Consider the following 13991-nt stretch of genomic DNA (forward strand, 5'->3'; position numbering starts at 1 on the left):
GAGCTGTAGGCTTCTTAGTGTGTCCACATCTGAACGTGTCCACTTCTCCCCACACACTGCCCTCCTCATGTCCTATCGGACGGAACTCTTTGTGTGGGTTGTTCTCCTTTCTCCCCACGTCCACTCACAAAGTCACACTGGATCTCCACACGGCCTTCGGATCGTCCCCTCTCTGCCTCTCCAGCTGAGCCCTGGTCCTGGTCCTGCTCCAATTCCGGCAGTAGCCCCTTAGTGCCCAGCCCGCGTCCCTGTCCTGGGCCAGCTCCTTCTACACAGCAGTTAGAGTTGCTTTTCTAGTATGCAAATCCGCTCACCTCGACTCTCTATTTAAACTCCTCTAGGGCTGCCTATGGCTCTAAGGAACCATTCCGGAATCCTTACCGAGCTGCTGGGCTCTCAGTGGTCCAGCGGCTCCATCCTGACCCCTTCCCCTCCTCAGCCCCTCCGTCCATCCCTGCTCCAGAGCTGCCCGACTTCTTTCTGTTTCTTAAAAATACCCGCGTCCCTCTTTCTCCTGCCCAGAACATTCCCTTCTCTGTGTTCGCATAACCAGCATCAACTCGTCCTCTGATTGCAACACAGAAGTCACCTCCTCCGGGAAGCCTTTCTTGACTTCCCTGGCTGAGCTGGGTGCTCTCCGAATCCCAGATTCCAGAGCCCTGTTTCATCATCTACCCCACCCACCCGATTCTAAGTCCCACGAGGGCTGTGGCGGTGAAGGTTTTTAAGGGCAGAATCTCTTTGTGGTTGAGAGGGTTCCTGTGACGTCCAGCAGGTTGGGCTGGCATCCTGCTGGCGGTAATTACAAGCCGTGTGGCCGTGGGAAAAAGGACAGAGGCTGTGCTCCTCAGTCCCCTCATCTGTGACGTGGGACTAATAACCGCTCCTGTCTCCTAGGGCTCTCACGGGATCGAGTTGTTCCGGGAAGAGGTCTCAGCAGCGTGCCTACGTGCTCGCTGTTGCTGACGTCTCCGCCGCTGCCTGCGTGACGCCTGCAGGCCACAGCTCAGACTGCATCAGCGGAGTGAACAACGGCACGGCTGCTTCATGCAAGGGTGTGTTTATTGCTCGTTTGCCCCCAGAATCACGTGCTGGCTGCTGGGAGGAGGGGGCCATCTGCCACGGGGAGGACTCAGAAGTAGAGGCTGAGAAGTAGCCATGCCCCCCAGGTGGGAGGTGCTGGGTGCTTGGATCCTAGAAGGGAGAAGACCCAGCTCAGCTGCGGGAGAGAGGGGTCCAGGGGCCATGCTGGACACAGGCAAGGTTGGGAACTCTTGCAAGGGTCAGCACATGGGCAGATCTTGGGGGAGGGAAAGAGTGACACTGGAACCGGGGACCAGAGAGCCCACAGACGTAGGAATCGGACAGCTGGTTCCCCTCCTAGTCCTGGGCCTGAGGTCCGGCTTGGCCCTGGCCAGGCTGCTGAAGGTGAAGGCAGAGGGGCCCAGAGCCTGGGCAGTGGGGCTGAGTCCCTTTGGGAGTTCTGGGGGCCTGGCTAGGGCACAGTCAAGGTGGAAAGGCACAAGGACCACACTCATTCCAGGGAAGATGGGTTATTGCTATGGGGTGGGGGGGGGGGGTCTCAGAGCCTCGGGATGAACAGTGGCATCACTGTCACTTTCCTGAGAATGAAGAATGAGCCGGCAGGACCCACCAAGCTGCGCCCAGAGACCCGGCACCCGTGGTAGGGTGCCCCGCCGCTCGGAGAGGAGTCCTAGGTTTCACTGGGGTCAGTGATTTTGGCACAAAAGATAATGCTCTGGGTGTCTTTGGAGAGTACGGCTAACAGAAAGGGCCTGTTGAAGTTCACGATAGTCGGTCCGAACAGCCGTATGATATAGGTATCGGGGGGAACCTGGACTCCTGTACCGGCAGCTGACTCCGTGCCCGCCTCGCCCACTTCAATCAGGGCCTTGTGGATCACCTGCGAAGACACCAGGGCATGGCCCACCGCAGACGGTGAGCAGGAGATAGCAGCCTGCCTCGGTGCCTCCGCGGGCACTGACATTTATCGAGCCTCCCCCGCTGGCCTGTCACTGTGCCGGTCAACTTGTTCAGTCTGTCTGTCCCTCCCAACAGCCCTGCCAGCGGGTTCTGCATAGTGCTAATGTGCAGTTGTGCAGACTGGGGCTCGGGGCTGCGAGGGAGCTGCTCGGGGGAAAGGGTAAGGGCACCCTGACCTGGACTCTCCTCTGTCTGAGCCCGGAGACTGTGCTGCCCCTCAAACAGCGGCTCTCGCCGGGGGAAGGGACCAGGGCAATGCAAACAATTTTCCTGTGAGAAATTTTCCAGCAGACCCTCCGCCTGGAAGCAGCTGAGGCCGACGCTTCTCAGGACCGCACGGGACGGGCTGGCGCTGCTTTCTGCACCCCTCCCGCCCCAGCTCAAATGTCCTGGGGGCTTCAGCTACTTTGCACGGGCTGTGGCTTCACATCCTTGGACCGCGCAACACCACCCACCCCCGCGTTTGTCCTTCCATTGCCGCAGCCTTTGGAAGGTGGGGTGCAGAGGAGAGTGCAGGGCTGCCCACTGCTCCCCCCTTTTCTGACTCTTCCACCTGTAGGAGCACAGTGTGGGTGCTGAGTATTGTTTCACTCTCTTAGTGTATCTTCCTCACCACCGCCCTGTAGCCATGGTTACTCCTATTTCCTCCAACCTGCTCTGCGGGCCACTGCATGCTAGCCAAGACCTAGAGACCCGTTTTACCAATAGAAAATAAAAATAAAAAACTGAGGGGAAGGGGACTTGCATCATTAGCCCGCAGGCAGTGAAATGTGGAGCATGAGATGGCGTCCACTGCTGACCCCTCTGCAGGGTCTCCCCATGGCCGGCTTCTGGCACAGGACACTGCAGGGGGGTGGGGACCAGCCCCCCAGGACGTGACGCCCCAGCCCTCCTGGGCACGCGGAGTCCCAGACGGGGCGAGAGGGAAATGAGAAATGCAGTTCTGTGTGCAGACCCCAGGTGACCCAAACATCCGCCTGGCCTTCCTCGCCCCAGCTCCCGCGTGGAGGGGGGAGTTGCCCAAATTTTTAAGACTCACCTGAGTAACCCTCAGGTTCTTGGTCCCCGTGACTCCGGACAGGTCGGCATGTTCGGTGAAGATCTGCTTTATGCTCAGCTCGGGAAGTATGTTTTCCAGATTATACTTGCCGGAGAGAGAAAACCTTGGCAGGTAGAGTTCGTCTATAAAACTGGGAAATGAGAGAAGTGTATTTGAGCACCCGCTCGACTCGGTGGCCACCTGTCTCCTCGCAGTGTGGTCTTCCCTGGCAGCTCTCCGACCGCCCCGTCTCGCTGGAAATAAGCACTTCTTTCTTCCCGTCCTTGACCCCTTGTGCCTCTTCTTCTTAATTCATTATTTATCTACTCATGTCAGCCTGTGCCCGGCCGTGTGCCAGGGCTGGGACTGGGGCTGGGGCGGGGCGTGCGCCCAGCCTTGCCCTTCCCCTGCAAGCTGCCAGTGCAGTGGAAGACACCCACACACCCACAGAGATTTCACAACGTGCTGGGACAGCCAGCTTCATGGGCACCAGGAAGGCTTCCTGCAGGAGGTGACAGCGAGCCCGAGTCCCGAGGAAAGGGAGAGAGCTAGGCGAGTTGAGTTACAGGGGGCAGGAGGCAGATGCACGAGCTTGCAGGAAGGGAGGAAGAACAAGGGATACTCCACAACACGGGGGCAACCTGGTGCAGGGGCAGGAGAGCAGCGAGGGGTCGGCCGGGGGCCGGGAGAAGGGCATGAAGGTCCCGCCGGCTGCGTCTGAAGCACCTTGGAGATCTTAAAACACCTGACGTTTCCCATCTTGCCTCCCCAGGGAGCGCCCGGAGAGCAGAGACTGCTTCCGCTTCTGAGCAGAACCACTAAAGAGTTTTCGGAGTAAGAGGGGGTAGTGCCGACCTCCAGGCTTCTCTCTCCGTTTATCCTAAGACTCTTGTCGTGGTGTGCCTCATCTTACGGTTGCCAGATATGAGGAGACTCTGTCTCCCATTAGCCTCTGAGTCCCAGGAAGCAGGGACCTGATCTATCGACACTCCCTCCCTGTCGCTCCCTCTGCCCCAGCCATTCTCGTCTCTCTGATCCTCAAACAAAAGAGCCTTGTTCCTGCCTTAGAGGCTTTGCACTGGCTGTTCCCTCTGCCTGGAATGCTTTTCTCCAACATAGCCACATGGCTCCATCTCTCACCTCTGCTATGTCAATGTGCAAATTTTACCTAATGGTCATTCTTCTTAAGATCACAGACTACCTCCCGGTCCAGTTTTCTTAACCCTTTTTATTCTGCCCTACTATTAACGACTCTCATTTTTTACCGTTTAACACACTAAATAATTTACTTATTTATGATATTTACCTAGTGCCTCTCTCCGCCAATTACAAAGTAAGCTCCACAAGGCCAAGGGGTTTTGTGTTTTATTTGCTGATTGATATACCCTCAGGGTCTAAGTTTGTACCTGGCACATAGTAGATGCTCAATTAACCATCCAACAAATGTTGAACAGAAGAAGGAAAGAAGGAAGGAAGGGAGGAAGGGAGAAAGGGAGGAAGGGAGGAAGGGAGGAAGGAGGGAGGGAGGGAGGGAGGGGTGGAGGAAGGAAGGAAGGAAGGAAGGAAGGAAGGAAGGAAGGAAGGAAGGAAGGAAGGAAAGAATGTAATAGCAAGTGCAAAGCTCCTTCTCGGAGCTTATCTCCCTGCAGGCTTCAGCCGACCCCAGTTCCATCTGTCCCCCTCTAAAGAGGCAGAGACAAGGAGAGAGCATGCATCAGTGTTGGGAGTTGTGTTGAGGATTCCTGTGCCTTAGAGCAGGTTAGAGTCAGAGGAAGGCCCAGTCCCACTCCTATCTGAAGTTACCATATTACAGAACACAAAAAAATTCAGCCCGGAAACCACACGGAGCAAAGAGCATGGTGATCCACAGGCGCCCGCCCCACCACTGCAGGCGCACCCTGGACCTCAGTGAGCTCCGAGGGTGGGCGGACCGGGAGCAGGGGAGGGATGGGGGAGGAAGGCCGATAGCCTCGGGTCCTGGGGAGGATCACCTCATCTGCAGCGAATTTCTCCACCTCTTCAGTGTCTCGGGGAGCAAAGCAGCCTCCACCCTGCGCATCTGGCCCTCGTCGGGGAGGATGAAGAGGGCGCTGTCGTTGCCGGTGTAGCGGAGCTCCAGCACCGTGCAGGAGAGCGCCTCGTCCCGGAAGAGGGGCAGGGTCAGGTACTCTGCGCTCATCATGAACACCTTCACCAGCCTGGTCCTGCTCACGTAGAACTTGGCCCGGCAGGTGTTGTCGCGGTCGAAGGGCAGCTTCCACTTGGCTAGAGGCAGGGGGGGCGGTGGGAGAGCCCTGTGAATGCCAGGGCCGCCCTGACTCCGCCCCTCCTGTCTGGCTTCCCTGGGCGGGAGGACAGTCCGCACACCAGCTGCCAATCCACAGCCCCCTTTGGGAAGGGCCCGGCCTCGGTGGGCAAGGACACCTTGGCAGGTGGGGCAGCCTCACAGGCGGTGCTAAGAAAGGGGGCTGTGCATCGGAGACCTGGTTCATTGTGCTCGATGAGGAAACCACGAGAATGTGGGCACAAGAGACGCAGGAGGGGGGCTCGGGAGAGAGAGGGAGGGCATGGTGGCCGCGGGGGAGCCTGGGGGGGTGAGGAAGAGAGAGGGAGGGCAGGGTGGCCGCGGGGGAGCCTGGGGGGCTCGGGAGAGAGAGGGAGGGCATGGTGGCCGCGGGGGAGCCTGGGGGGGTGAGGAAGAGAGAGGGAGGGCAGGGTGGCCGCGGGGGAGCCTGGGGGGGTGAGGGAGAGAGAGGGAGGGCAGGGTGACCGCGGGGGAGCCTGGGGGGTGAGGGAGAGAGAGGGAGGGCAGGGTGGCCGCCAGGGGGAGCCTGGGGGGTGAAGGAGTGAGAGGGAAGGCAGGGTGGCCGCGGGGGAGCCTGGGGGGCTCGGGAGAGAGAGGGAGGGTAGGGTGGTCGCAGGGGGAGCCTGGGGGGTGAGGGAGAGTGAGGGAGGGCAGGGTGGCCGCGGGGGAGCCTGGGGAGTTCGGGAGAGAGAGGGAGGGCAGGGTGGCCATGGGGGAGCCTGGGGGGATGAGGAAGAGAGAGGGAGGGCAGGGTGGCTGCGGGGGGGCCTGGGGGGGCTCGGGAGAGAGAGGGAGGGCAGGGTGGCTGCGGGGGAGCCTGGGGGGGTGAGGGAGAGAGAGGGAGGGCAGGGTGGCCGCGGGGGGAGCCTGGGGGGGTGAGGGAGATGCCTGCCTCCCGCAAAGGCATAGCGACTGTTCATCACTGCACTGCCGGGTGGGCACACACACCCGGGGCTTGTGGCACGGGCTGAAGCATCGGCAAAACGGGAACCCAGAGATTGGGGCGGCGATCCGCTGGGGCCAGGGGCCAGGGCTCCCCCCGCCTGAGCACGGAGCACTCAGTGGGGTATGGGGGGGCTTCCTGGGGTGATTATTCCCTGATTGGAAACCCGGGGCTTCCTTGGAAATGTGTAACTTGCTCCACTGTCTCCTTTGCTGTCCACCCCTGCATGTCCCTGTGTCCCTGCTGTCAGAAGCAGGAGAGGAGGGGAAAGTTGGCTGGACTGGCTGGTGTGTCCCTGGGTAGGGGGATTTTGACGGGAGCCTGTCAGGGTAGGGCAGGGTGGCGGAGGGAGAAACACACAGCCTCAAAGACCAAACACAGCCCTTCAGGCCTGGATCCCTGTTACAGGGACTTCGGGTCTGTGCCTTACCTTGCTGATGAGACAGGCCCGCGACGGTTGCCCAGGCCTCAGCACCCAGCGTAGGGCAGTGCTCTCTCTGTGCCTACGCACAGCTCACGTGTCTCAGGTCCCCTCCCACCCTCTGACCGAGTGGTCACTCTCTGTGTCGCTACCTGCTTTTCGTCCCCATTGGGACCTCTGGTTCCATAAGGCGGAATCTACCCTCTTGTACTCCGTACCTCTGAAACGTACGGGATGAGGTTTGCTTGTGTTGAAGTCCTGTTTATGGGACTGGGCACTGTAGAAACCAGCTCTGGGAGAGGATTCTGTCCCAGCAGCTGCCCTTCCCCAGGGCTCTTCCCAGATGGTGGACATACCATCTCCACCCTCAAGATTATGGGAGAGTGCAGTTGCAGAACTGGGGATGGCCAGGCCCCTTAGAGGCTGTCTTTCTGTGGAGCTAGCCACCAGTCCCCCAGGGACCCCTCGCCTCCAGCGACCAAGTCCCTGGCTGGGCTGGGATAGAGCCCAAGTCAGGCTACGGCACAGGCAGAGGGCCTTTCTGCGCATGTCCAAAGCATCTCTGCAGGGGGCAGTCTCAGGTTCCCTCCCACCCACCCCACGAGGGACTTGGAAGGACCGCTCCTTCCCTCTGGGAGCTGGCCGGGTTTAAGTCAGAATAGAAAGACAAGTTCCACTCTGGCTCAGACAAAAAGGGTCAGCTGGCTCCTCTGCAGTCATGTCCTAGAATGACAAACTAATTTGGAAAACGCCAAGAGAAGATGATGCCTACAAGCAAGGCGGGATGTCAGTATCAATGCCTCCTCCACCCTCAGCCCCGGGACTTCGGTATCAATGCCTCCTCCACCCTCAGCCCCGGGACCTCGGTATCAATGTCCCCTCCACTGCCCCGGACTGGGTATCAATGCCCCCTCCACTGCCCCCGGGACCTCGGTATCAATGCCCCCTCCACACGCCGGGACCTCGGTATCAATGCCCCCTCCACGCCCCCGGGACCTCGGTATCAATGCCCCCTCCACACGCCGGGACCTCGGTATCAATGCCTCCTCCACACCCCGGGACCTCGGTATCAATGCCCCCTCCACACCTGCCCGGGACCTCGGTATCAATGCCCCCTCCACACCCCGGGACCTCAGTATCAATGCCCCCACCACACCTGCCCGGGACCTCGGTATCAATGCCTCCTCCACACCTGCCCGGGACCTCGGTATCAATGCCCCCTCCACACGCTGGGACCTCGGTATCAATGCCCCCTCCACGCCCCCGGGACCTCGGTATCAATGCCCCCTCCACGCCCCCGGGACCTCGGTATCAATGCCCCCTCCACGCCCCCGGGACCTCGGTATCAATGCCCCCTCCACGCCCCCGGGACCTCGGTATCAATGCCCCCTCCACGCCCCCGGGACCTCGGTATCAATGCCCCCTCCACGCCCCCGGGGCCTCGGTATCAATGCCCCCTTCACGCCCCCGGGACCTCGGTATCAATGCCCCCTCCACGCCCCCGGGACCTCGGTATCAATGCCCCCTCCACGCCCCCGGGGCCTCGGTATCAATGCCCCCTTCACGCCCCCGGGACCTCGGTATCAGTGCCCCCTCCACGCCCCGGGACCTCGGTATCAGTGCCCCCTCCACACCCCCGGGACCTCGGTATCAATGCCCCCTCCACACCCCTGGGACCTCGGTATCAATGCCCCCTCCACGCCCCGGGACCTCGGTATCAATGCCCCCTCCACGCCCCCCCCCCCCGGACTTCAGTATCAATGCCCCCTCCACGCCCCCCCTCGGACTTCAGTAACAATGCCCCCTCCACACGCCGGGACCTCGGTATCAATGCCCCCTCCACACGCCGGGACCTCGGTATCAATGCCCCCTCCACGCCCCGGGACCTCGGTATCAATGCCCCCTCCACGCCCCCGGGACATCGGTATCAATGCCCCCTCCACACGACAGGACCTCGGTATCAATGCCCCCTCCACGCCCCCGGGACCTCGGTATCAATGCCCCCTCCACACGACAGGACATCGGTATCAATGCCCCCTCCACACGACAGGACCTCGGTATCAATGCCCCCTCCACACGCCGGGACCTCGGTATCAATGCCCCCTCCACACGCTGGGACCTCGGTATCAGTGCCCCCTCCACACCCCCGGGACCTCGGTATCAATGCCCCCTCCACACCCCTGGGACCTCGGTATCAATGCCCCCTCCACGCCCCGGGACCTCAGTATCAATGCCCCCTCCACGCCGCCCCCCCTGGACTTCAGTATCAATGCCCCCTCCACGCCCCCCCTCGGACTTCAGTAACAATGCCCCCTCCACACGCTGGGACCTCGGTATCAATGCCCCCTCCACACGCCGGGACCTTGGTATCAATGCCCCCTCCACGCCCCGGGACCTCGGTATCAATGCCCCCTCCACGCCCCGGGACCTCGGTATCAATGCCCCCTCCACACGCCGGGACCTCGGTATCAATGCCCCCTCCACACGCCGGGACCTCGGTATCAATGCCACCTCCACACGCCGGGACCTCGGTATCAATGCCCCCTCCACACGCCGGGACCTCGGTATCAATGCCCCCTCCACGCCCCCCCCCCCCGGACTTCAGTATCAATGCCCCCTCCACGCCCCCCCTCGGACTTCAGTATCAATCCCCCTCCACACTCCGGGACCTCAGTATCAATGCCCCCTCCACACACCGGGACCTCGGTATCAATGCCCCCTCCACACGCCGGGACCTCAGTATCAATGCCCCCTCCACACGCCGGGACCTCGGTATCAATGCCCCCTCCACGCCCCGGGACCTCGGTATCAATGCCCCCTCCACGCCCCCGGGACCTCGGTATCAATGCCACCTCCACACGCCGGGACCTCGGTATCAATGCCCCCTCCACGCCCCGGGACCTCGGTATCAATGCCCCCTCCACGCCCCCGGGACCTCGGTATCAATGCCACCTCCACACGCCGGGACCTCGGTATCAATGCCACCTCCACACGCCGGGACCTCGGTATCAATGCCCCCTCCACACGCCGGGACCTCGGTATCAATGCCCCCTCCACGCCCCCGGGACATCGGTCTCAATGCCCCCTCCACACGACAGGACCTCGGTATCAATGCCCCCTCCACGCCCCCGGGACGTCGGTATCAATGCCCCCTCCACGCCCCCAAGACCTCGGTATCAATGCCCCCTCCACGCCCCCAAGACCTCGGTATCAATGCCCCCTCCACACGCCGGGACCTCAGTATCAATGCCCCCTCCACGCCCCGGGGACCTCGATATCGATGCCCCCTCCACGCCCCGGGGACCTCGGTATCAATGCCCCCTCCACGCCCACACTCCCCCCCCCCCACAAGTCAAGGGCACCCTCCTCTATAGCAGTTTTTTAATAACACAGGTTGCTAAGCCAGGGCAGCAGGAGCCCTGGAGGCTCAGAAATAAAGCCCCTCTCCTCCGAACCCTGTGCCGACCCTCACCGTTAGTACGTGTGCTGCCAACGCGAGCACAGCGCTCACCTTTAAAGTGGACGTAATTCAGCAGGAGCATCGCGGTGTCCGAGTCAAGGTTCTCGATCAAATCCGTAATTTTCCCCTGGGATTTCTCCTCCACGTAATGATTGATCTGGCTCTTGGTGACAGTGGCGTTTTGGAAGCTGACGGAGTAGGCGTGAGCGTCGTACAGCGCCTCGGCCTGCTCCCCGAACTGGTCCCACAGGCTCAGTGCCTCGTTGACGAACATGGCATTGCCCAGGCTCAGCTGCCGCGGGCCGTCGCGTTGCCCGAGGGTGCGCAGGAGGTGCTGGAAGCCCTGCTGGATTTCCTTCTCCGTGGTCTCCGTGAGGTTGAACTTGAGGCCTTTGAGGATCTCCGTCAGGGTGTAGCCGCGGGCCCCCAGGGACAGGAAGGCCAAGGCACCAGAGACGCTCACTGGGGAGAAGATGATGTTCTTATTGGGGTTCTTCGACGCCAGCTGCCTGTAGAGGCTGAAGGCAAAGTCGGTGTTGCTGGGGGCCAAACTGAGGATGTCCACGGGTGCCTCGCTGTGTTGGTCCTTCTGGGCCATAATCTCCGGGTCAAGTATGACCCACGGGAGGCCGTGGACGGTGGGGCTCAGCCCAGCCACCAGGAGCCCCAGAGCCAGGAGGAATGACATTCCTTCTGCCCTTGACGCTGAAAAGCAAAACTCCTTTAAGTGTCAAAGGGTCGGGTGCTGCCCTGCTGCCTCCTACCACCCCTGCACGGTCTGCCTTCTGCTCTCTGACCCTCTAGCCTGGTGACCTGCCCAGGGCGGCAATCTCCCGGGTACTCAACATGCGCAAGTGTGCCCTGAGCTCCCTCTCACTTTCTGAGGTAAGTCCTGTAATTGTTGCCATTCTTCCCCAGTAGAGAGACTGGGCACAGAGAGGTGACGGGGCTTGCCCAAGGTCACGCAGCAAGCGCGTGGCAGGGCGGAGGTGAGAAGCTCGGTTTCCCTGGCTCCTAGATGGGGCAGCCGGTGATCGGGTGAGGTTCTGTGCGGTTGGAACACGTCCTCCGCGCCCTGCTTGGTGAGCGGACACCAGTCGGAGTGGACAGAAAACCCAGGGCTCTTTTTCCTGTTTATCTCTTGTTCATCTCCCCCCCCTGCCCCCGAGGAAAACTCCAGGAAGGAGCCCTGAGCCAAGTCAGAGACCACAACACTGCTCCTGGCTCTTCGATGACAAGTTGTGGGCAGGTCCTCTGTGCGTGGCGCCTGGTCTCAGCGAGGGCTTGTTTAGAGAGGGCACAGAAAGCAAAGCTGGGGCTAGATGGCCCAGACAAGGGTTGGTGCAAAGACAAAAGAAGGTAGAATGCTCTTTCCAGCCCTGCCAGGTTGACACCTGGTTGTTGCTCCTACCTTTCCTACCAGAGGCCTGGGAAGGGGCTCCTGGTGGGAAGGAAGCAGAGTGGGCGTCAGCGTCACAGAGACCTGCACTAGGATTTCATTTTGGCCACCTGTGATTGCTGGGTGGTGACAAGCAGGTGACTGAAGCACACTGAGCCTCAATCCTCATGTCGGTACGGTACGTTGAATAGCTCAGGCTGGAAAAGTGATGAATGTGCCCCGTTCCTAACAGGTGTTCTGGGGTGCTGTCTCCTCCCACGGGCCCCCGCTCTGAAACCACATGCCAGAGCAGTGATTCCACGGGGGGCGGGGATGGAGCTATTGAAAAGGAAGCCCAGAGAGAGATGGCGTTCAAAGCCGGTGACTGCAGCTTTGACAGTTACTTACCTTCCACCCCTGCCCATTCAGCCCCAGATCTCAGAGGGGAAAAGGCAAGCTAAGGTGGGGGGAGGGAGGAAGAGGAAGAGGAAGAGGAAGAGGAAGAAGTGGAAAGGGAGGGGAGAGGAGAGGAAGCTGAGCTGCTGATCATCAAGGAGTAGAATCATCTTTGGACAAGCCCAGGGACAGAAGAAGTTCAGTTGCCTCAACTGTTGACTTTCTGGCTAATGTAACCATTTCTTTGGGAAAGAGTTAAGCTATTTTCCTCCAAAATTGCTTCTGGAGAAAAAAAAAGGCTTGTGTACCTTGGCAAGTTGACAGGAAAGCTCCGCTCATCTGCTTGGCTCTGGGCTGGGACCCAAGGACAGTGATTATTAAGACCCTGTGGCCTTTTTCCGGAGGGACCCAGTGCGATAACTCTGCCTGCCCCCCCGTGAGAGTGGCACCCGGCACCAGACGAGGGGAAGCACCTCCTGCCCCTGGGGCAGGGGGCTGCCATTTTGAGGATGGATACGCAGCCCAATGGGACACAGAGCCAACTCAACTCAGAATCCAGTGTTAAGGCAGGAAGAACCCCGGACACCTCATGGCACATCTATTGCTTTGCAGGTGTACAACTCAGACCCAGACAGAGGACTGTCTTCAGAGGGCATCAGGACTGTTCCCAGCACTCTGGCACACCTCCTCCTGGTTCTCTCCTGCCACACATTTCATGCCTAAAACTAAGAACCCCCTTCCCCCCTGGAAAATGAACTCTTTTGCTCCCAATACGCTCACATCATGGATTACCTGCCTCAGAGAGATGGGTGTGGTTAGTGGATGCCAAGATCACCGCCTGCCCGGGGTGCTGGGTTTTCATGGGTGTGAACACTTATTTATCCCTGCAAACGACTCCTCCCCTTGCTTTCCAAGCCAGGCCTGCTGGGCATGGCCCTTCCTTCTCCTCCAACCCCCCAGCTGCATGGCGTCATGCTCACGCATCCTAGCCACGAGCCATGGAATTGAGGGCAGTAGAACTGAAACTAAGGTTTTACTAAGAACAATGGAACTGAGTCACCAGATATGTATCAAGGAGAGATAACACAGATTGGTGCAAACCCTTCCCCCCACCTCCTGCTCATCTACTTGCTTGCACGTAGACACAAATGTTTTTGCTTGAGTAACTGCCCAGGGCTTAGCTGTTTAAACCATGACCTTATCCAGTGAGGCATGGAGATTCCACCAACCTGCCGCTGTGTGCTGCCCCTGTATATGATAATAAAGGCTACGTCCACTCCATCTGCTCCTCTGTGGCTTCTTTGGGATCTCACAACAACACCAGATGAATCTAGGTCTGGACCTCCTGCAGTTCACAGGTACAGCTAATTATTTTGTATTTCAAAAACAAACACAACCTTTTTCTTGTTATTTTTTTCTTTGTATATGAAATACTCATTGAAAAACATGTAAAAAAAAAAACCAGACTAATATAAGAAGAGACATTGAAAAATATCCCTGACTATTGTTCTTTCAAAAAAAATCTTTGTTAGTATTTTGTTATGTTAATGAAATAGTCATAGAGAACCATGTAAAAACCAGCAAATATAGATAAAGACATTGAAAAATATACCCCAAACCTTATCACTCAGGGAGAGTCCCAGCTAACACTTGTCAAAATGTTTATGTCATTTTCTTGATGAGTATGTGATATGACTCTCCATACAGAAATTCAGACATATCACGATGAGAAGTTCTGCTCTTTAAGTAGAACTCCTGTTCACATCGATAAAGTGCTGCTTTTCTTCCCGCTAAGCAAGCTATGCACGTAACAGGAGAGCAATATGTATTTATTGAATTAAAAAAGAAAACAAAAAAGAAAAAGAAAAACTCACACATAGTTTTTAAAAATGCAACACTCTTTATTTTCTTACAGCTCGGTTCTGAGGCATCCCAACATTGGCCTTTCCTGGTCATCTCTCTTCTGGTCACTGAGGTTATGGTATCATTAGAGCCTGTCTGTCTCAAGTCAGAAATCCCTTGAGAATATTCTCTCCTCTAAGTCA

At 58.7% G+C, this 13991-nt stretch overlaps 1 protein-coding gene across 1 annotated transcript; it reads right to left on the reverse strand.

The window, feature by feature from the left end:
- Positions 1-1714: 1714 nt before the first annotated feature.
- On the reverse strand, positions 1715-12816 carry SERPINA3 (serpin family A member 3). The gene is made up of 5 exons (XM_066276663.1): positions 12739-12816; positions 10224-10877; positions 5035-5308; positions 3044-3194; positions 1715-1924 (listed from the first exon to the last, which is right to left on the reverse strand). Exons 1-5 carry the CDS (start codon positions 12806-12808, stop codon positions 1715-1717), a joined length of 1359 nt encoding a protein of 452 aa, XP_066132760.1. The 5' UTR covers positions 12809-12816.
- Between the last annotated feature and the right edge of the window lie 1175 nt (positions 12817-13991).

This window comes from Saccopteryx bilineata, chromosome 4 (assembly GCF_036850765.1).
Source record: "Saccopteryx bilineata isolate mSacBil1 chromosome 4, mSacBil1_pri_phased_curated, whole genome shotgun sequence".
NCBI classification, from domain to species: Eukaryota; Metazoa; Chordata; class Mammalia; order Chiroptera; family Emballonuridae; genus Saccopteryx; species Saccopteryx bilineata.

Coding starts and splice junctions, on each gene's coding strand:
- SERPINA3 (XM_066276663.1), bottom strand. CDS start 12,808: ATGAAAACCCAGCACCCCGGGCAGGCGGTGATCTTGGCATCCACTAAC. Junction 5,309..10,223: donor GAATTACGTCCACTTTAAAG/GTGAGCGCTGTG, acceptor CCCTGCCTCTAG/CCAAGTGGAAGCTGCCCTTC. Junction 1,925..3,043: donor AGAACCTGAGGGTTACTCAG/GTGAGTCTTAAA, acceptor GTGTCTTCGCAG/GTGATCCACAAGGCCCTGAT.